This window comes from Pleurodeles waltl, chromosome 6 (assembly GCF_031143425.1).
Source record: "Pleurodeles waltl isolate 20211129_DDA chromosome 6, aPleWal1.hap1.20221129, whole genome shotgun sequence".
Taxonomy (NCBI): domain Eukaryota; kingdom Metazoa; phylum Chordata; class Amphibia; order Caudata; family Salamandridae; genus Pleurodeles; species Pleurodeles waltl.
In genome coordinates this window covers 1586889091-1586912361 of record NC_090445.1, presented here as the reverse complement: position 1 = coordinate 1586912361, position 23271 = coordinate 1586889091, and the positions used below count along the sequence as shown (strand labels likewise).

The following is a 23271-nucleotide window of genomic DNA, read 5'->3' as shown; positions in this document are numbered from 1 at the left end:
TTGGATGTTGACTTACGAAAAATAGCGGAGCAGTCCCTGGCAACTGAACAGCGAGTGAATATGCTGCAAGAGGTGCTTGTAACCCTCAAAACAATGGTTGCCGGCCTCATGGCACAAACACAGAAACAAGAAACTCGAGTTGAGGACGCTGAGGGGTGCTCTTGGCACTCCAACCTACACTGCGTGGGGTCCCCAAGAGCATGGGGAGGGGAAGGGCTTCAGAGCTCTTCCTTGAGAAATGGGTCAGGGTGTCTCTACCAGTGGCCCATTTATCCCCTATCTTTGTGATTGAGCGTGCCCACAGGTCACTTGCGCCGCATCTTCCCCCGGGGGGGGCCACAGAGAACAATCATTGCTAAAATTCTCAACTACAGAGATGGGGGATGCGATCCTGCACGTGGTCTGGCAGACAGGAGATCCTGCGTTTGAGGATCGCACTATCCGGATCTTTCTGGATTACACGTACTGAGTGCAGGGGCTGCAACAAACAGCTTGCCTGTTTGGGGGAGTCAAACAAAAGCTAAAGGCAACATTTTATTGTTGTACATGTTTTTTCTGAAAACTTGGAATAAAATGTTTAAAAAAAATAAGTAACAAAGTTGACACATCATAAGAACCGGACTTCAATAGTTGGATAAGAAATGGATCTCAGATTTTACCTTTCATAACATTTCTATCAACTGCTCAAGAATGAGACTTTCAAAAAAGTACATATGCATCTGTACCCAGAAAAGTTGAAAGTACTACACAAGGGGTGTTCTCACTTTTTCAAGAAACCAGAGGACATGTGGGACTGGCTGGAGATTCTAGGAGATGGCCAGCTCTTGGTGCCCATCCCTGGGGACCATCTCACTTGGTCACAGCGGAAACAACTGAACAGATCAAGGAGACAATGCAGCAGAAGTAGAAGAGCGTCCCATTCAGAAACCCACGTTGTGGTACGTCAGGATGGCAAGTTCGACTTGGAAAGCCAGAAAATTGAACGGGAGGAAGCAAGAGCCTTGGTGGAAGCAGTTACAACAGCAAACTCCAGTGAGAGCGGATCTGACTTAGTTGAAGATACACAAGAAACAGCTGGCAGATAAGCCTAGGCACTGTATGAGAACAAATGCCTATGCTGCAGGAACAGTGGAACAATGTGTGCCCAATTTATTGCAAGGACTGCAAGTACTGCACTGTCACAATGCAGATGGTGCTGTGAATGCTACCACTCGGGAGGGATGATGTCAAGTAATGTAGCAGTATAACTGATGTGCTTCAATGTGATAAGAAACCTTGTTGTGATGATTCTAAGTGTGAGGAGCGGCATGCTGTTGGAAAGCGAGTGACACACCTCCCGTCCCCCCTTTTTTATTGTTGTGTGTGAGTTAGGAAGAAGGTTAAGTGTGGTGTGTGTTTGAGGCTGTGTGGTGTGTAGTGACCCCCATCAGGGGGACAGTGGGGAGACCGCAGCGGAGGGCTGATCGGGGTCTAGAGTTCGGTGGGCCGATCACCTTGTGACTGGACCTGGGGCATAGCTCACTCCCACGGTAAACTAATGTACTCAGGGGAAGATGAGCTATTAGTTACTTCTACATGCTGCGAGTGTCACTCACACTGTTAGATTCATAAGACAGGGGAAGGGGTATTAGAGTATTATGAATGGGCCAGCCCAGTTTACTTTCATAAGTGTTTACCAGGGTGAGATAGCTCTGAAGTTGGTGATACAGGGTGAGAGCCTCTCGAAGGACTGTGGCACTAGTCGTAGGCTGGAACAGGACTTGTTAGAGTGGGGTTGAGAGTTGACCCGACTGCAATGGGTAACATGTAACTTGGGGGATGGGAAGAGGGAACTGACTGCTGTTCAGTGCAGGGTAGGAGAGCTGTGGGATAGACTGGACTGCCACACGAGGCGGGAGTACAGACGATTTCACATGAAAGGCGACAAGTTGTTTGGCTTAGCGGCTGAAAAGGAAGAGGCCCCCAACACCGATTTTTGACTTCCTTCAATCAGACGGTACTACTGTAGTAGTCCAATCTGGGATAACTGCTTTGGTGAGGGACTACCTAGCGAGGATTTACAGGGACTGCAGACTGACTGAATGAAATGATGGGCTTTTTGGATCAGGCTGATCTTCCCAGGCTTACAGGGGTCCAGAGGGAGGAGCTGGAGGAGGGTCTAAGGGTGGAGGAATTGTCAGCTGCCATACAAGATATGGCCTGTGGCAAGAGCCCTGGGCCTTATGGACTCCCAGTTGAGTATCATCAGACCAGCTCTGCTTTACTTGTCCCCCACCTATTAGAGACATTACAAGAGGATAGACATCAGGGTGAATTATCTCAGTCTGTGCTAGAAGCCCTGACTGTAATGATCTCTAAGCCCAACAGAGACCTGAAGGACTCAAGGTCCTATAGACTAATGTTAATGTTAGGAGTTCAAATGAAAATACTTTCGAAACTACTGGTGGCACGGCTATGGTGAGTTGTAACTCATATGGTTGATGAAGACCTGTGGGGGTTTATGCCGGGTCAGGGAAAACATATGAATTTACAATGGCTATTGTATGTGATGCACAAGGTGCAGGTGTCCAATATGAAGCTGAAATTGTGGTGTAGGATATTGAAAAGGCTTTTGATACCCTTAGCTGGGAATATCTGTGGGAGGTCCTGAAATAAATGGGTCTGGGTCTGTACTTCTTGCCTTGGGTGTGGCTGCTGTACATTGGTCCTACCGCAAGGGTTCACACTGAGCACTTAGGCCCTCATTATGACCCTGGCGGTCCAAAGACTGCCAGGGCCACTGTGGCGGTCTCACCACCGACGGAAGACCGCCACATTACGAGTGGCGAGTTGGCCTCTGCCAACCTGCCATATCCCCGCTTATACCACCAGGGCAGTTGGACAGCCGGGCCCGAGATTAGCATCTCCGACTCAACTGTCCATTTTAGATCGTTGGCGGTTTAACAAGTCTGCTTTCCGCCAGGGTTTCCGCTGCGCTAGCACCGCCACGAAAATCCTGGTGTAAAGTCTACTGGTGACAGGAAATTTCTTTCCTGTTACCGGCAGATGACTCCCACAACCCCACCTGCAAACCCACTACCCCCAACCCCTTCTTCCATACCAGCAAACCCCACCCCCTCCAGAACAGCATCTCCCTCCCCCACCCCATCCATACCAGCACCCCCCTCCCCCATCCCCCTTCCATACCAGCAGCCCCCTCCAACCCACCCTATTTTCCAGAACAGCACTCCCCTCAGCCCTCCCCGCATACACGCACACACACCCACCCCGCATACACTAATTCACATACACTTACACACACTCATTCACCCACACATTCCAACACGCACTCCCTTCAACAATCATACACTCATTCACACATGCATACACACACGCACACACATATTCACACATGCAGACAACACCCACTCACACACAACACCCACCACCCTCCCAACTCCCTCTCCTGTCGGACGATCGACTTACCTTGTCCACTGAGGAGGTCGTCCAGCAGGGAACGGGAGCAGGCGCTTCCACCGCCTGCAGCGCCAAGCCATCAGGGAACCACTGGTCGTATTACGGCTGGTGGAGTCCTTTTGGCAGGGCGGGCCAGTGGTCTGCACCTCTGACCGTCAACATGACTACTGGAGGATTTCCGCCCAAATTAAGGCGGAAATCCTTCAGTGTCCATAATATGGGGGGTCAGAAGACCGCCAGCAGGTCTTCCGGTGCCCGTGGCATTGGCGGTCTTGAGAAAAGATCACCAAAGTCATAACAGGGGGCTCAGTGTCAAAAATCATCCACATAGAAAGATGCACACAACAGGGCTACCCCATGTCCCCATTGGTCTTCACACTGACAATGGAAACACTGGTGATACATCTGCAACAGGACATTGGGGAATTTGTTATACAGTTTTGGGAACACCGTGCCTATTGTTTCGATGTATGCAGTGGACACACTCATTTATTTCAACCGTCCATACTGCTCACTGACTGTACTGCTAGAGATTATAGAGGAACTCAGAAGGGCATCAGAGCTACCGGTTAACAAAAAATATGTTTTACTCCCTCTGGCTGAGGTGGTGGATCAGGCACTGGCAGATTTTTATGAAACAAAGCTGCCTTAGGAAACTAGAAAGTTTTAATATCTAGGTATTGAAATAATAGTGCACACCCGAGTCACAAATATGAATTTAGTACGGGTCAAGTCATCGAAAATGTGCACGGTTCTGCTGCTGCTGGTAGGATTGGTGGAAGAAGATGACCTTCCAAAACACTTGAGAAGCAGCACTCGGGTGCCGACAGACTGCCCATTCATAGAGCAGCAGGTGGCTGAGGTCTAGGAATTAGCAGTGAAACGTGTAATGGGGAGATCCCCATATGCTTGACTGCTCCCTCTCTGGTGGCTGAACGACTTTTAGAGCATAGTCGTTGATGAACATGACCCAATGGAGGAGGGTGGCTGCCACATGGTGGGCGATCTCTTTCTAAATAGCACCTTCATTATTATGGATTAGGCAGGTCTTGTGTTCCAGGTAGAACCAGGACAGTTTTTGCTACATGCATGGTCCGGGAGATTTGAGTGGCCTTTCCGGCGGAAACAGACGGGACGCAAACCCTAACTATATTATTAGACTCGGATTGAGCAGAGGTCTCTCTCCTGTCTGTGTGCGGCATTGAAAAGAGACAGACATGTAGTCATTGTAGTTTGAATATAGATTTGGCCAAACAGTTTACAGATGGTGAGTGAAAGCAAGAATGTGCCTAAGTGTAAGAAATCACTAGCAACGCACTGGGCACTCAAAAAGCCTTGGCTGCGGCGAATGCTCCGGTACCCAGGGTATTGGTGCAGGGGATCTCCAGGAAGGTCTAGCATCTCAAAACTCACGGGAGAGACAGGACTAACTTCTTGGAACCCCAGTGACCTTCTCCTGGCATGATGCTCCCTCTGTGGGCCAAATGGCCAGCAAAATTAGGTTATGGACAAATGTGGTTGGTGCCTGCAGATGCAGGGGGATGGTTCCTCCAACTCAAGGGAAATGCTAAGTTGTTGTCGAAGCTCTGAACTGTCCTCCAAGGATTTGGGAAGATGCACAGCTTTTTGATGCATCGGGTTGGTACAACTGTCGAGGTACCAGCAGCAGGGCAGGGTTTGGCAGCAAGTCCGGTGTAAGTCCTCAGTTCTCGCGGTGACTGCTCTTCTATGTCAGTCTTCTGTTCCCAGGTAGTCGAATCTGAAGATCCGGTGCTCAGGCATCCCCTAAATAATAAATTATGGACTCTAAGGGGAGTGTAGGGTAGTAGCCAATGGGTACATACTCTTGTGGTGACTACACACCCTATATGACTACATCCTGCAGGAAGAGGGCATAACCTTGAGCCAGAGTTCTCTATTTTCACCAAAAACAAGATGGTGAAACCCTTCCGTGGCTGTGCACCTGATGTAGCCCACCTTAGGAGTGCGACTAACCTAGAGGTGCAACACACCTCCTGAATATCTAATTCCCCACCTGCTCTGGTGCCAAATGGACCTCAGGGCAGGGAGTGGCATTCCCCAGGTCTGGGGGAAGCCATGGTTGCATATCAAAGACGGCAGAGGCTTTGCAGCCTCTGACCTTGATATGCTAAATCACTAGCCATTCTGCTGGAGGAGGTTTGATCACATTCAGCAGGAGAAGGCATTGTTTCTGGCCTCTGAGACCGCAAGCTTTCACCTGTAGGGGTCAGACACTCAACTAATGTGGCAGGCTGGTCAATACCAGTCAGCTAGCACACTAAAGGATAGTAGGTTTTCAGGGGGCACCTCAAGGGTATCCTCTGGGTGCATGTCATAATAAATCTGATACTGGCATCAGTTCGGATTTATTAAGAAGAGTGGTTTGATACCAAACACCAGTACATTCAGTGAAGTGAACGCTGGGTAACTCATAATGTAACTCATGTAGCTGGGTAACTCATAATGACCAGTGCCCAGTACATTTCCTCAAAATTTATCACTTAGCAGTTGCAATCTCTAGCAATGGAACTAGGCAACACAGGGGTATATCTGCTCATGCAGATGTGCTCTCACATGTAGTATAATGCACCCTGCCTAACGGCTCTAACGCCAGCTACAGGAGTGACTTACGTATAGCACATGCAGTAGTAGTGGGCACTGCACACAAGGTGCATGAAATGTTAAGTTTTCAAAACTATGTGCACCATTTCGCGCATTCTGCAATGGAGGTCTGCATGTGTTTGAGTGTGGGTCCCTTAGAGTGGCATAATACATGCTGCGGCCCCTGGGAACCCTCTGTAATACCCATGCCCTGGGCCCCAGGGTACCATTTGCTAGGGACTTACAGGGGTGGAAAATTCTTTGCCAATTGGGTTACAATTGAGCATTTGCCTTGTTTTTAGGAGAAGAGCACTGGTATTATGACCTTGTTAGCAGGGACCCGGTGCCCTACCAATGAACAACATCAAAATCATTGAGCAAAAAGAGGGGGCCGACAATGTAAAAAAAAAAAAAAAATAGGGGGGCACTTTCCTACAATGCCTTTCTGTGAAAAGAGAAATTCAAGATGCCCCCCCCTCACCAAGGTCCGATCTTGGAAAATGGATGGCAGCGCTGGAACAGCAAAACACTTATTTCCACATCCACATCCCGCAGGCCTACAAGCATTATCCCTGGTTCTGGGTAGGCCACAAGCATTTTCAGTTACCTGTGCTCCTTTTTGGCCTCACCAGTGCCGCTGGAATGTTCATGAAAGTGATGGTGGTGGTAGAATCACATCTTCGGAGGTTGGGGATTCCAGACTTCCCCTACCAACGATGAGTAGCTGCTAAAGGTGGGTTCATCCCAGGCAACTGCCAACCACTAGGTGTGCGGCCGCAGGGTAGGTCTCTACTCTGGGACTCCTTCGGGCAACTGGCAACGGTAGTCTGCTCACATTTTCTCAAGGGGCCCACTCCCTAAATATAGAAGGGTTCAAGTCTATTTAGTTTTTTTTGCGTAGCTATTTATGTAAGTTCCTTTCACATTCTTCATACTCATTTGAGTTCTTTAGTTTAGCTTAGGAGTTTTTTTGTTTTTTGGTCCTGAAGAAGCGCCGACTGATCCATTTGGACAATATAGGCATGAAACATGTTGATCATCATCTAGGGTAGAAGTCTTAATTTTTCCTTTTTCCCATTTCTTTTTTGGTAGAGTGGAGGAACATCATTTCCGTTTTAACTCCCCTTGTTTTTAACCTTGACCTAGACCCCTCGCGTAAAATAAACATATTGTTGTTAGGGTCTAGATCCAATTTTAATTCACCCTTTCCAGCTTTTCACTTCTCTTCGTAGGACTGAATACACCACTCCACTCAACCATGGCACGCATTTAAAAAGATCTCCGGCAAGGAGCCCCCTCGAGGGGCCCGTCGGACATTTCTATCGCCAGTCCGACATGGAGCAGGCCCTTTGATGAAGCATGACACCCATTGGGTGTGTGAGGGCCCTGACTCTTAAGTGTGCCCTCTTGTTCTCTGGTATTCCCTGTGGAACAGTGCACCTTATTTACCTGAAATATCAACCACTCCAGACTACGGAAAACCTATTAATATGCTCTGGGTTCACTATCAATGTGCCAAAGTCGCACCCGACTACTACTCAGATTTTCGCCTTCATTGGAGTCAGTCTGGACATGGTGCAGTTTTGCACCTTTCCCCAAAGAGGAGAGTCCAGGACATTTGCACTATGATCTTGATGTTTCAACATCCGTCTTAAATCACAGTGATGATGTCTCTGAGGATGCAGGTACAGATGACCTCTTGCATCTTGATGGTCAAGGGCACCAGGTGGCATATCCAGGCCATGCAGTGTGATTTGAAGTCCCAGAGGGCACAGCACCAGGGAGATGTTTCCAAACTCGTACAGATTTTGGAGGAGAATGCAAAAGAGCTGCAGTGGTGGTTGCTGCAGGTCCCTCTCCATACCCTACCTATAGCTCACAGTGGTGACCGATGCATTACTTGTGAGTGGGTAAAGTTATCTGGGACGAGTGGAGATCAGAGGCGCCTGGTCTTTGGCAGAAGACCAGCTCCTTATCAACCATTTAGAGCTGAGAACCACACTCTTGGCATTGAAAACATTCCTGCCTTCCATCAAAATGAAGCTGGTGCAGGTGCTTACAGATAACAGCACCACTATGTGGTACTGCAACAAATGAGGTGGGGTTGTGGACCCTGTGCCAGGAGGCTTTGCATCTCTGGATGTGGGTAGATCAAAGAACTTTTCAGGTGACACACCAGCTCCTTGATACCAGAGAGGATGAGCTACGCAGTTGTACACCTTGCACATGAGGAATGACAATAACATTTGGAGGTGGTGCAGGGTCTCTTCAATGAATGAGGTGAGCCCTGGCTCAATCTGTTTGCCACCACCAAGAACATGCAGTGTCAGCACCTTTGCATGTTGGAGTTTCCAAGACAATTCTCATTCGGAGACTCACTGCAGGTTTGGAACTCAGGACTCCGGTTAGCCTTTCTGGCGATACCTCTCCGGTCTCAAGTTCTGACAAAAATCAGGATTGACTGGGTTCAAGTCATCCGAGTGGCTCTGGGTTGGGCATGGAGAGTAAGGTATCCCGAACTCCTGGGCATGACTATCTAACCTCTGCTCAGGTTCCTATTTCAAGAGATCTCCTGTCACAGCAGTAGGGCATGGTCCTGCACCCAGGCCTGTGCAATCTCCACCGTCATGCTTGGATATTAAGCAGCAACATTTGAGTGCTTTCCGCCTTCCTCCAAAAGCTACTGATGTCATATTGGCAGCCAGGTTCCCCTTAACCAAATATGTATACATCTGCAGTTGTAATAAATGTGTGGCCTTGTTCTGCACCAACCAGTCCTTCCTCTTCTCCTTGCTCATCCAACATCCACATTGCACTTCCTCTCCCCCACCAATGCCACTTAGCAACTGTTGCATGTGGAAGGGCTGTCACATAATAATAATGCATGTTACATGCAAGACTGGCCTGACTGCATGTCAGCATAACTATATTTGAAGCTAGAAATTGAGTGTTGGCAGGGCCTACAAGCAAACTAACTGAACTGTAATTGTCACAAATGTGTGCTTGATCGCCATGTTTTTCAGTTTATAAATTCTATCCCAACAAAGAGGGCAGAAAAAAATATATATTTCCACTTTTCCGGTCGATATTATAATCGTGGCTGCAAAGGAGGGTGATCTTGCAGAGATCCATCTTGGAAGGAAGAAATGAAAGTAACTTTAGCTTCCAAATGTTTGCAATGGTTGCATTTTTTTTGGCAAAGCAGTACCCAAGCACAAGTGACTCCCTCCTCATCCCGTAAAACTTTATTATTAGTGATAAAGCTATATAATGCACTGATCCAGGATTCCAACTATTGACCAGATGGAAGAATAAAGGTGCTTGGGTCAACTTTATAATGCTTAGTTTATTTTAGAGTTAGTCAACTAATACACCCACCTAAGTTGGATGGCTAACAATATTAAAGTGATCAGAGTAGGGAACGGACTACCAGTTTAAGGACATGTGTGAAATATGATTGGGCTGTTAGACCACAAAGCAAAGGGGTGGCCTTCCCCTCCCCCCACAAACGTTTTGCTTCCTTCTCCATTTTTCTGACCTAGCCTTTGCTGCTATTTGGACTGTGTATTTTACCATTGCTACCCAGTCCTAAAAAGGTACTTGTGCTCTCACCCCTAAACATGGTGAAACTGGCTTATCGACAACTGGCATATTTAAGTTACTTGGAAGTCCCTAAAACAGTACACTACATGTGCACAAGGCCTGTAAATTAAACGCTACTACTGGGCCCACAGGACTGCCATTGCCACCCAATTAAGTAGCCCCTTAACCATGTCTTAGGCCTGCCATTACAGAGCCTTTGCGTGCAGTCTTACACTGCCATGTCGACCTGGCAAAGGAACCCTTTGCCAGTTCCAAACCTTCCCTTTTTTTTCTCCCCAGATACGTCACCCTTAAGGCAGGCCCTGGAAAACCCTGAGGGCAGGGTGCAATGTATTTAAAAGGCAGGACATGTACTTTTAAGTTTTACATGTCCTTGTACTGAGCTTTGATTCCGCCTCTTCCTTTCGGTTAGGAAGGGGCTTAACATCTTGCTGCATACCCATTTCTACTTGAAGGATTTCAGTGTTTGTTTTCATTGACTGGGTCAGATCATGCAAGGAGTTGAGCTATTGTAGTGCAGTATCAGCGCTGTTGAAGAGATTCTTTTTTCCCCCATCACTGGGGATTCTGGCAGGGGAGGATCGGATTTGGGGCACTTTTGCCCTGACTTCTGCTCCCTATGACACTTGGTTCCTTAATGTTCCCCCCCCCTTTAAATCCTTCTCCTTAGTATCTGCAAGACACTGTGGATCAAAGCGGACAGGTTGGAAGATAAGGCCTGTGACGTGATAGGTACGAGTAGGCAGCGTCGCACTAAGGACTGTAACTATGGGGCCAACAGGTGAATTACCTATGATGGAGGGAAAGTATGGTAAGTATAGTAGTCGCCAAGTAAGGTAATGCAGAACCACTTACTTGCTTTGAAAACCCTGAGATGCAAGAGGGTTAGGCAACTTAAAAGGGTTCAAAAGGCCCCTGGGCTAAGACTCTATTGGATGGGCTGAAGTCAAAACAAAGGCATCAGGAGAGAGGCTTCAGGTACCAGCACTTCCTGTGCCTGTCCAATTTGTAAGGACTTAAGATATAACTCCCTAGTAGATGCTATAATAGAGATAGCAGGGAACAGGCCATGCCGGACAGAAGGCAAGCAATCAGCACCCCGCATGCTGGCTAGAAAGCAGCAAGCAATCATCACTCCTCAAGTGGACTGCAGTAGTCAAGGTCACTTAAACCGGGTCAATCTATCGGCGAGTGGCAGCACAGAGAAAGTTGAGCAGGCAGAGGGAACGGGCTAACCAACATTTAGCCAGCACATGTACAGTACCGCGTGCATATGTCAGGGTTGGTCGGACACCAGCTAACCATGAGGAGCTCAGTGTTCGCCAGCACCATCCTGTTTCAACCTCGGTCCTCCACGTCAGGTGGGGTAGAAGGCGAAAACGACTGCTGAGCGTCTCTGCAGGAGTTGTACGCCATGTTTGTCTCAAGTGCACCCAACGGCATGGTATACCAAATTGGGTGCTCCAGGTCCCCCCTTAGCAAGAGTATGCGGCGGTCATTGACAGTTCTAGCCCGGAGCTCCTGCACCAAGATGTCCATTCCCGTAGGGCACTAGCCACCCCTCCAAAATATGCAAAACTTTGAAGGAAACGAGGCGAGATAAAGTGCACATTGCCATTTAGAGGCAAACACAGCCTTTCTGCATTTCAACTTAGGGTAGTGTGCATTTTAAATCATGATCATGTGGCAATATTTTTCTGGTTACAGCTGGCATTAAACTACTTAAGATTTGAAACACACTGTTTTTTTATAATTGCACCAGCTTTTAGTGTATTACAGTGTGGGCAAACTGTAATAATAACGCACCCACAACCATTTCATTTAACTGTCCTTCATGGCACGGGGTACAAAACTACAGTTCAACAGCATGCATAAAAACTCATTATCTTATAAACAAAAAGAGCTAATTTCAAATAATATTATTAGTGCCATAGCAGAACCATAAACTGAAAACGAACATTAAAATATTGCTTGCTATTGGTATGTAAAGCGCCTCAATATACATTTGCCTACCTGATTAATGCCAAGACCACGTCCTTTTCTATTTCCGATTGTTTGAAGGACTGCTGCATAGAAGCCATGAACTCATTAGTTTGCTGTTGCTTAAAAAACTGGTTTTGGTCACAGTGGCCGGTACTCACTCACCGACTTCTATAACTACACCTGAAACAGTCTAGGAAAGGGCCTCTACCAATGCATAGCATACCTACAATAACCACATTGGTATCCAATTAATGAGCAAGCGAAAGGACATTATTCTGTGCATCTAGTAACTGGGTAAATTATGACAAAAGGCTCAATATTACCCGTTATTTATGTAAGTTGTTTAATATAGCGAATACAATTTGCCTTCTCATCTCTTCAGAGTTAAGTCCATCTGCATAGATTTGCCTGCCTTGTTATTGTGGAGGCCTTTAGCCTGAATCCCTTGGATCACTTGGTTTATCACTCGCTTTGCTCACTTTGTGACAGTCAAAAAGGAGTTTTATGCCCCACCACTTTCAAAAACCACCAGCCATCAATGACTAAAAAGAGTTATGCATGCATTGTTGGGAGGTACTTTCAAAGGTCACTGCTGATGTCTATTTGCTTGACACAAAATCACCTTATCTTTTGGAACTATCTTATAACAGTTCTCTTTAACACTTTTATTTATCCCCTGCTAAAGCACGTGCTCCTGTTTTTTTGCCCTCAGTGCTAGGCCACCCAAGGGCCTAAACAACACTTAAAAGTGCTCATTCATTCAGTCACATTGGCATCAACACTGAAGGTCACCATGTTCTTTCTTTATAAAGTTTACCAATCTTTGGTTATTTTCCCTTTCCAACAAACTAACACCTGGGTAATATTTGTCGCTTATAAAATCTCATTACACGTTCTGTGTACATTATACTGAATGAATGACAGATTTTGTACAACTATCTGAGAGACACTGCAGAAGGTTACTTTGATTTACTTACCATCTCTATGAATCCTCATTGCTGAAGCGGTTATGTCAGTAGTAATACTGAAATATGGAATCCAGAGGTCCTGAAGGAAGTATAACCAAGAGTTAGGTGCTAGACAGTAGGTTCACCCTGCAATGTATTTCTGAATGTTAGCACAGTGAGTATATAGTCTACTAAACCCACAGTTTATTTCTACAGTATGCAGAAAGCAGAGGATTAAACGTGAGACAGGTCTTCTCAAATCCTACTGAGGCAGGTGCACACACACACACCTTCTGCACAGGTCTCCCTGCAATGCATTATAGTAAAGGCAGCACAAATTACTCATATTTGTAGGTTTCTCGCTGAACATGAAGCATGGTTTTGAGGAGTATATAAAGAACGAAAGCCGTTAAGCACTCAAGCATTGTGAAATTAGCAATGCATTTGCAATGTGTTACAACTCTGCTGTAATTAGGTAACGATTAGATGTATATAAAGAGGTACAGTGTAACATCAGCGTGCCTATGGTATTAAGGTTTCTATTTAGAACTGTGTGGAGACACCCTGATCACAAATATTTAAACTCCTGCCACCTCAACTACGGGGAGGCCAGGCTCTTGTTGGTTTAAGGACCATAAACCCGTTGTCACAGCAAGAAAGGGCCTGCTCTGCACCTAGCACTTTTAGAATTCAGGGCTTTCCCTCTAATGCTGACAAGCAAGTGCTGACCCGGAGGAGGGTTCCAACAATTCCGTAGGTCTGGAAGTAACATTGTTAATCCCTAGAACGACCTTTAGGGGGAGGAGTAACAATCATCTTTACAGGGGTAGGGAGGAAATCTGTCTTGTGCCTCTTGACCAGGAAACAGGGGTGATAGTGATGGGCAGAGCTGGACAAGCCACTAAGCATCTTTTGAGAGTGGCTTGCATGATAAGGGGTGCTTTTAAGGCAGAATGGGCTGCTGCTATGATCCAACCACGCAAAGTCCCATGGCCCCACTCTAGTCCGAGCCCCCTACATTGCGGGGCTGTGTTTCCAGTAACTTAGCCAGGGCTAATGTCTAGTTCGGCCCTGGTACATACAGCATCCCAGTAGTACAGGTGTTGGGGATTCTTTGCCTTCTTCCCTGTATAGGAGATCACCTATAGAAGGAAGTGGGAACATATACCCTTCTCACTTTGGGAAAAACAATCTTTGTACCCTTATGGCTACATTGGCACAGGCGAGGCAACGTTAAAAACCTGGTGAGCGGGTTATATTCTCTTAGCAGTGAAAGAGGATCCCACCTGGTGCCCTACCCTCACCCACCTTGTTGGCAGACCAATAGTGGTGACCCACAGTGTCTTGCCCACCTGCTGCCTACATAGGAATAAGCAGATACACGTTTCAGAGACTCAGTTCTATTCCTTGCCCCTCATACCTGTCACCAATGGGCTCTCAAAGGCATGGGCTCAAGTAATCTACTTCAGACTCGTGACTCAGACTAGCCCTAAACTGTCATGGCAGTGCCAAGACTCACAGGGAACCCATGATGACAGCTCTTAGCTCTGTTATCTATGTAACTAGATTTGACTTTCTGGAACTTTCCAGAACTTACATACACCCTTTCTGCAGCCAGTGTCATCAAGAACACATCAATGAGATAACTGCAAATAAAGTCACTCACTTCAGATTCATCCCAAAGCATAACTAATTCCCTCAACATTCCTTCTGGTCAGAATAGAGCGCTGTGCTCCTCCTTGGCCTCCCAAGTGTGACTTTCCCATAGCTCTGCAAAGCAGCGCACCTGCTGCAATCATTCTCTGTCCACTCCACTCACACTTCACACAGGAAGGGAGAAAGGCAGCCCTTCAAAATAAAAGCAAAGACTTGTGTGAGCCATGCGTGATGTGCAAATTCAAGTTACTGAAGTCCTGCAAGTTCACTGTTCCCTTAACAACAGGGGCAGGACTAGAGAAGTGCTAAATGTGTGCTTGTTGTTTACGGTGCTGAGCACTGGCACTTATTTTTGAGGGCCGGTGCTTATTCTTCTGCCTCAAGCAGTTACAGCGACCAAAAGAAATATGGGAAAGACGGAGTAAGAGAAAAACGAAAAAGCGTCACAAAGGTAGAAAGCAGAGATCTGAAAGAGTGGGCTGAAGGGGCAGGGGTGGCTTTAAATGGATTGAAGAGGCCCGAGATGGCTTCAGGATTACGCTGCCTCAGTATTCTGTGCTCGCACATTTAAATGCAGCAACCGCGTGTTTAAAAGGAGGGCTTTGGGCACCTCGACTACCGTGGGCCAACACTGGTACCTACCGAGCGATATTACTAAGCCAAGCGAATCTCAAGTATGCAAGGTCTTTTAACAGTTGTAAGTGCAACACTTAAAAAACAACAACTTAAAAAGTTGTATTTTTAGGGAAATGTCAAGTTCAAGATTATTGGTTTTGTGCAAGGTCCTATCAAATCGGCTTCTTTTTTCCAGATTAAAATAAAAATAAAGACTAATTCAATTAGATAAGTGGAATATAGATCATCAACATCAGGGTGGCAGCCTGCACCGATTTCCCCCCATAAAGGCGAACAGGATAGTTTTACAACATATACAGGTCTAACCAATTTTAGACAGTATTGAAATATGTGGAGTCAGTAGTATGATTCTCTAGAGTTGACGATGGGTGTGTTTATTAGCTTTCTTGTAATATTTCCCTTTCCACCCTCTCTTCTGATCGTTTGTTTATTGTGTGTTTCTGGTCTTTTAGGATCTATATTGAAATGAGAATAATGCATGAAACACACCGACCTACTGCAAATATGGACGGACTAGGATTACGTGCTTGCCAATACAAGTATTGTGAAAACTAAAAAAAAAAAAAAAGTCATGAAATGACTTCAAAACGTGGCGGGCTGGGTGTTTGTGTGGGGGGAAAAGGTGGATCGCGGAGCAGAATGTTACTAGTTGGTGAATAAGGTCATTAGAGCACCAAAAAGTTTATGAGTGGTTTTATGTTTGTGAAAAAATGCCACACCAGTTTACCATTAGGAAAACCCAAAACAAAGCAGCAGCTTTATAGGCCAGTTCATACAAAACTTTGTTTCAAATATAAATGCTTTAAAAAAAAAGCCACAATTGCATAGGGTTTCCACATTTAAAGGGGACAGAAAAGAATAACATGAAAGCACAAGCCACGGGACCATTCTCAGAAATGTTAGCTCCCAGTAGTTGTGAGTGCGATGGGAACAAACGAAGGAGCAGCTGAGTCCAGCCTGCACGTGGAATATTACGGAAATTATCTTAACGTTTTAACAAACAAACTCTGAATTTAACTATGCTCAGCTCTGTAGGTGATCGGCGTGGGTCAAGCGTCGCCTACATGGAATAATAAGGCCGCTTTCATTCTTCTGATCAAGGAAAGTAAGAAATGGATAGAACATGATATAAATCAAAATCCTATCCTACATGCCGATCCTAAAATCAAAAATGAGTAACTGCTAAACATTATTATCTAATATGGGTGAGGGTGTGATCTAATTCCATCACTGTTTCACCGTTCTGTACAAAACTTAGAGGGAACTGGCATTTTGTTAAGGTATCAGCTAATAAGATGGGGAAGAGGAGAGCTGTAATTTCAAGTGCAATGGATGGTTTCACTATTTGACCACCCAAAGGTCATATTTCAGGTTTAGCTGTATTTGATTAAGCACCCAATCATAGATAGCTTGCTACTGAAACCTCATATTTCTGTATTGTAGGATTGTGTGGGAAAGTGCCCTCTTTCTTGGCATGGTTGCCCCCATTTTCTGCCTGTTGTAAGTGTGCTTGACTGTGTTCACTAGGATCCTGCTTACCAGGACCCCAGTGATTATGCTCTCTACTCTAAATTTGGTTGCTAGCAACATTTTCTCCCCACAATTGGCATACTGGTCCCCCCCCATGTAAGTCCCTAGTATATGGTACTTAGGTCCCCAGGGCACTAGGGTTACAGGGGATCCCTATGGGCTGCAGCAGTTATTCTGCCACCCATAAGGAGCCCATGCAAAGGAATCTGCAGGCCTGGCATTGCAGTCTGAGTGAACCGGGTGCATGCACCCGGTTTCACTACAGGTCACTGTACCAGGTTACTGTAAGTCACCCCTATGGTAGGCTCTCTCAGCCCAGGGGATATGGTGCAAGTACCTGTGTGTGAGGGCACCCCTGCGCCAGCAGAGGTGCCCCCACGAACTCCAGCCCCATTTTAATGGACATCGTGAGAGCGGGGACGCCATTTTATATGTGTACTGGACATAGGTCACTACACAACCTGTCCAGCTACATAATTGTATTTCTGAATCTGGACATGTTTGTTATCAAACATGTCAGAATTATACCCCAATACTGTTGCAAGTATTGGAAGTATGATTCCATGCACTTTGGGGGCTCCTTAGAGGACCCCCAGCATTGCTACCACCAGTCTTACAGGGTTTTCCAGGCATCCCAGCTGCTGCCAGCCCTCAGACAGGTTTCTGCCCTCCTGCTGCTTGATTTGATCAAGCTCCAGAAGGCAGAAAAAAGGATTTCCTTTGGGAAAGGGCGGTAACACCCTTTCTCTTTGGAAATAGGTGTGACCTTCTTTGGAGGGGTAGCCTCCTCAATCCACTGGTTTGCTTTGAAGGGCACATTTGGTGCCCTCCATGCATAAACCAGTCCTTATCCGTTTAGGGATCCCCAGTCCCTGCTCTGGTGTAAAACTGGACAATGGAAAGGGAAGTGAGCACTTCCCTGTTTATCACCACCTCAGGGGTGGTGCTTAGAGCTCCTCCAGAGGGTCTCTGGGTTCTGTCATCTTGATTCCAACATTGGCAGGGAACTCTGAGAGCATCTGAGCCAGGCCAGGCAGGTGACGTCAGAGGCACCCTCTGATAGGTAGTTACCTGCTTAGGTGACCAAGCCCCTCTTTGTGCTATACAGGGTCTTCCTCTGGAGTGGGTCCTCAGATTCGGATTGCAAGATTCCAGCAGGACTCCTCTGCAACCTCTGCTTCAATTTATGGCCTCCGGAACTGCAACTGGACCGTCCTCAAACCTACAAGCTGCAGATCCACAAGGAAGACTCTTCTGCAACACTGTATCCAGAATACCTGCCAGCTTTGCAACATTTCCCCGGGTGTGCATTCTCAGAAGACAGTAACTCTTGAGTCTGCACACAAAGAAGAAGGAATCTTCCTTGGGGTGAAGGCTTGACTCCCCTGCATCTGCAGGTACCTGGCTGCATCGACGACTGGCAGTGTGGATCTCCCCTCCTCCTGAGTGGTGTGGGTCCTGTATCATGGGTGGTGGTCCAGAGAGTTCCCCTTGTTCCTCTCTACCAGCTGTAGCACTTTGGTGGTGGTAAGTCCTTTCCACTCCAAGCAAGACAGCACCCCCGTTAACTGCATCCTTTGCAGCTGCCAAGGCTGGTTTGCTTTACCTCCAAGGGGAACTTCAGGCAAGGTGTAGATCCAGCCCACAGCACTCCCACCTGCAACTCTTGGGCCTCTGCGAGGTCCACCAGCGACGTGGGAGCAACTTCTGTAGTGCTGTGTGGGCTGCTTCAGCGACTACTGTGTTCCTGTCCTGTGGGACACCTGTGGGTGCTGCCTCTGCTCCTGTGGGCCTTCTGTGATGCAGAAGGTCCCCTGTGACTGCTCCTGGACCTTGCTGGTCCCCGGCAGCACCTCTTTTCTTCCAACCGCAAATTTGCCTTTGCCAAGACTTGTTGGTAGAAATCCTTCACCAACACTCATCTGCAATCCCGCTTCCAGCGTGGGAAACATTTTGCATGCATCAGAACTCTTCTCCAGCTTCTGTGCTGCTGTGCTGACCCGTTTTCCTTCTTCATCGACCAACTCCATAAGGTACCTCTGGATGGGTAGTATCTCCTACTCCCCCTGGACTCCACCGACACTTCTGGACTTGGTCCCCTCTCTCCACAGGTCTCCACCTTCGGTAATCCACTAATGATTTCTTGCAGGTTGTTCTGGGTGTGTTCTTTTTCTTTTTTTCATCCTTTGGGGTGGTTTTGGGGAAATCCAGTGTTTTACTCCTGCATTCCTGGTCCCTAGGGGGTACTGCATTACTTACCTGTGTGATTTCCTAGTACTCCCAGTCCCCTCCACACGATTTACTTACCTAGGTGTGGGCCCTGTGTTCGCATTCCACTTTCTTAGTATCTGGTTTGGGCTCCCCTAGGGCTACTATTGCTTATTGCTATTTTACACTGTTTTACAACCTTTTTATGCCTCTTACTGTTTATTAGCCCATATATATATATATACATATATATATATATATACACACACACACACTTACCTCCTATTGGAAGGTTGTCCCTATAGTATTTTCTGTGTAAGTACTGTACGACTGCAGTGGTGTTGCATGACCTTTGCATGTCTCCTAGATAAGCCTTGGCTGCTCATCCACAGCTAGAGAGCCTGGCTACAGACACTGCATACACTTCACTGAGAGAGGATACCCGGACCTGGTATAAGGTGTAAGTACCATAGGTACTCACCACACACTAGGCCAGCTTCCTACAGATTGCTACAGGAAGATAAATAAATAGTAAAAAAAACTTGTACTGAACTACTGCATCTCATACAGATTTTGGATTCATCTACTTGGATTTTATACTGCACAAGGGCATCTCCCCCTTGGTCCATCACATCTGTTAACAGAAGTTAAGAGGAAAGGTTGGTGTGCTTAAGTGCCCTCCCAGCTATTAGGCCCAAGCCAAAAGCAAGGGCGTATAATGTGGGCAAATGTTAAGTGGTATTAACAACAAACAGCAAGCAGGCAATAAGGTAATTAGCAGTCACTCGCTCATCCTACCACTACAAGGTTACACACCAAATATACTGGCCTGTTCTAGGTGTCTTCGCTAGGGTTTCATTGAACTGAAAATGCAGCCAAAAAGTAATTATGTACTATGCCATCATCATTATCAATCCGACTGAGTGAGATAATCTCGTTTCCTAATTGTTCATGAAGCACCAAAGACTGAGTTATTAGCTGGCACGTTGTGCATGCAGCACTTTAGTCCTGAGGCAGGCATGCACTAGTGCAAGTTTGTAGTGAACAGCCCACAAGTCTCAGTGGATATGACAGAAGTGAAATGAGGAGGGCTGGCTATCTCTGGGAAAGCATTCCCTAACAAGTCATCCTCAAACTCAAAAGGCTAAATTCAGTGAAAGTATTCTATGTTCTAGATGATCTCTCTGGAGAAGAGATGTATTTCGCATTCATTTAATTATCAGAGGCACTTTCTAATTTATTGATAAGGTATCACATTAAAGATATTCAAGAAACATGAATAACTATGGAAATACTGACTTAACTTCTTTTCAATTTATGACCTGACAGAACAATAATATATGCACTGTACAATGCTTAATGACAGAGCAAAAAGTCAGAATAAACTCGAACATGAGTAGAGACTTCAGATGACTAGCAGCCTTAGTGCTGGGGGCTGCACAGTTACCTTTCACAAAGATGGCTACTGAGTCTCAGTGTGGTGGAGGAGGAAGGGAAGCTAAGGCTCAAACAATATGTGCTAATCATTTGTCAACCTCTACAGAGACAAACACATCTAACAGCCATTCATGCAATACAGAGGAATTCAACAGTTCCTTAGCCGCTAGGACCTACATTCGCAATTCCTCGAAAGCCTTACAATATTGCATCAATAGCGTGTGGTAAATACCTCAATCTGCTTGTCCTTAAAGATGCAGCCGATTGTTTTGTTGAAGCCGGCTCCAGAGAACATGGAAGTGATGGGATATGTCAAGTCGAGCATCTTCTGAAAGACGGAGGTCATCCCCTACGCAAAAGAATGAAAGGAAAGAGCACTCCATCAGCATAAATGGCATAACGTCGCAACTGCTCAAGCTCACATCCTCTCAGTAAGAATTAACACAAATGTAGTGGTGTTTATGTCGCGCAAGTCTGGCTGAGGCGCTATGGCGTGCTGTACATAGTGGGGAGCCATTCTTCATCGTGTTCCTAAGAGGATAGGAGGTTGTCAATAGGGGATGGTTCATACAATCAGGGAGAGGCAGTTGTTGATCGTTGCTATGTCTATACAATCAGCAACAAAAGAGACAAATGTTTTAGACCATAAAGATGTTTTTATTAAGCAAGGACAATTTAAATTTTACAAAAAAACGTATGTACAAACCATTTGAACGAAGACCTCTCAAAGTCAACACTGCAAGGAGATCAACCCCTGTCTTCATAGAGAAGTGACCAAGGTATAGAGCCTGAACTCCGTCCTTATCCATCGTATACCGACCTGTGAGCAGGGTCAGACTGGCTTATAGGCCAACCTGGCACTGCTTGAAGGGCTTGTTGGACAGGTCTGTGTGTTGGCCGTGTCTTTTTTGGGCTGTTTGTACAGGGAGTGCAGAATTATTAGGCAAATGAGTATTTTGACCACATCATCCTCTTTATGCATGTTGTCTTACTCCAAGCTGTATAGGCTCGAAAGCCTACTACCAATTAAGCATATTAGGTGATGTGCATCTCTGTAATGAGAAGGGGTGTGGTCTAATGACATCAACACCCTATATCAGGTGTGCATAATTATTAGGCAACTTCCTTTCCTTTGGCAAAATGGGTCAAAAGAAGGACTTGACAGGCTCAGAAAAGTCAAAAATAGTGAGATATCTTGCAGAGGGATGCAGCACTCTTAAAATTGCAAAGCTTCTGAAGCGTGATCATCGAACAATCAAGCGTTTCATTCAAAATAGTCAACAGGGTCGCAAGAAGCGTGTGGAAAAACCAAGGCGCAAAATAACTGCCCATGAACTGAGAAAAGTCAAGCGTGCAGCTGCCACGATGCCACTTGCCACCAGTTTGGCCATATTTCAGAGCTGCAACATCACTGGAGTGCCCAAAAGCACAAGGTGTGCAATACTCAGAGACATGGCCAAGGTAAGAAAGGCTGAAAGACGACCACCACTGAACAAGACACACAAGCTGAAACGTCAAGACTGGGCCAAGAAATATCTCAAGACTGATTTTTCTAAGGTTTTATGGACTGATGAAATGAGAGTGAGTCTTGATGGGTCAGATGGATGGGCCCGTGGCTGGATTGGTAAAGGGCAGAGAGCTCCAGTCCGACTCAGACGCCAGCAAGGTGGAGGTGGAGTACTGGTTTGGGCTGGTATCATCAAAGATGAGCTTGTGGGGCCTTTTCGGGTTGAGGATGGAGTCAAGCTCAACTCCCAGTCCTACTGCCAGTTCCTGGAAGACACCTTCTTCAAGCAGTGGTACAGGAAGAAGTCTGCATCCTTCAAGAAAAACATGATTTTCATGCAGGACAATGCTCCATCACACGCGTCCAAGTACTCCACAGCGTGGCTGGCAAGAAACGGTATAAAAGAAGGAAATCTAATGACATGGCCTCCTTGTTCACCTGATCTGAACCCCATTGAGAACCTGTGGTCCATCATCAAATGTGAGATTTACAAGGAGGGAAAACAGTACACCTCTCTGAACAGTGTCTGGGAGGCTGTGGTTGCTGCTGCACGCAATGTTGATGGTGAACAGATCAAAACACTGACAGAATCCATGGATGGCAGGCTTTTGAGTGTCCTTGCAAAGAAAGGTGGCTATATTGGTCACTGATTTGTTTTTGTTTTGTTTTTGAATGTCAGAAATTTATATTTGTGAATGTTGAGATGTTATATTGGTTTCACTGGTAATGATAAATAATTGAAATGGGTATATATTTTTTTTTGTTAAGTTGCCTAATAATTATGCACAGTGATAGTCACCTGCACACACAGATATCCCCCTAACATAGCTAAAACTAAAAACAAACTAAAAACTACTTCCAAAAATATTCAGTTTTGATATTAATGAGTTTTTTGGGTTCATTGAGAACATGGTTGTTGTTCAATAATAAAATTAATCCTCAAAAATACAACTTGCCTAATAATTCTGCACTCCCTGTATTCGTGTTTCACTGTCTAGTGGGCCAGTTTTAACTAATTCCCCTGTTATTACCACGAACATTGCCTGCAGCAATAAGAAATGCACACAGTCTCCCATACCTTGCAAAACACTTATACGGCGTGTCAGAACAAATTATAAACTGTTCTGATTTGCATAAGTGGGCCACTTTTTAAACTCATTCGTTATAGAGGTCCGATTTTACTTTAGTGCCCGGATCTATTTTCTGTACCAGTCCGACCCTACGTGTGCTGTAAGTGCTTTCCCATAATACTCACTTCATTAAGGGTTTACTGTAGACCCTCTATTACCCAGGCCATCTGACATAGGATAGAAAGCTAGGCAGCCAGACCGTGCCTGGAACCGCCCCACGAGGTTCCAGGCATCCCCAGACCGTGCCTGGAACCGCCCCACGAGGTTCCAGGCATCCATATAAACCGTAACCGGAGTAATTGAGTAAAAGCACTCTGAGGCCGCTATTAGCGGGCCCGGACTTAAATATATGTGGTTGAAATAAATATATACTATAATCACCCAAGTCTCACATAAAACCTACAGCCTAGCTGTAGGGCATGTTTATCTAGGGAAATGCCCTCTTCTGACTGCATGCTGAGAACTCGAGGCAGACTGCGAGATTCCTACAAGAAGCATGAAATCAGGCAGACAGAGGGAGGAGGCTGTTTTGATGGGCTAGCATAAAGTGCTGCGT

The 23271-nt window shown here is 46.1% G+C and overlaps 1 protein-coding gene across 2 annotated transcripts in view; it reads right to left on the bottom strand.

The window, feature by feature from the left end:
• The window catches only part of PNPLA7 (patatin like phospholipase domain containing 7), a 1294112-nt gene that overhangs the window by 203413 nt on the left and 1067428 nt on the right, over nucleotides 1-23271 (bottom strand). For both annotated transcript variants that reach the window (XM_069241381.1, XM_069241380.1), the window contains exons 28-29: nucleotides 20311-20427; nucleotides 12642-12711 (exon numbers count right to left, since the gene is read on the bottom strand). In XM_069241381.1, the coding sequence (XP_069097482.1) occupies nucleotides 12642-12711; nucleotides 20311-20427 (187 nt within the window). The remainder of the gene's footprint in view (nucleotides 1-12641; nucleotides 12712-20310; nucleotides 20428-23271) is intronic.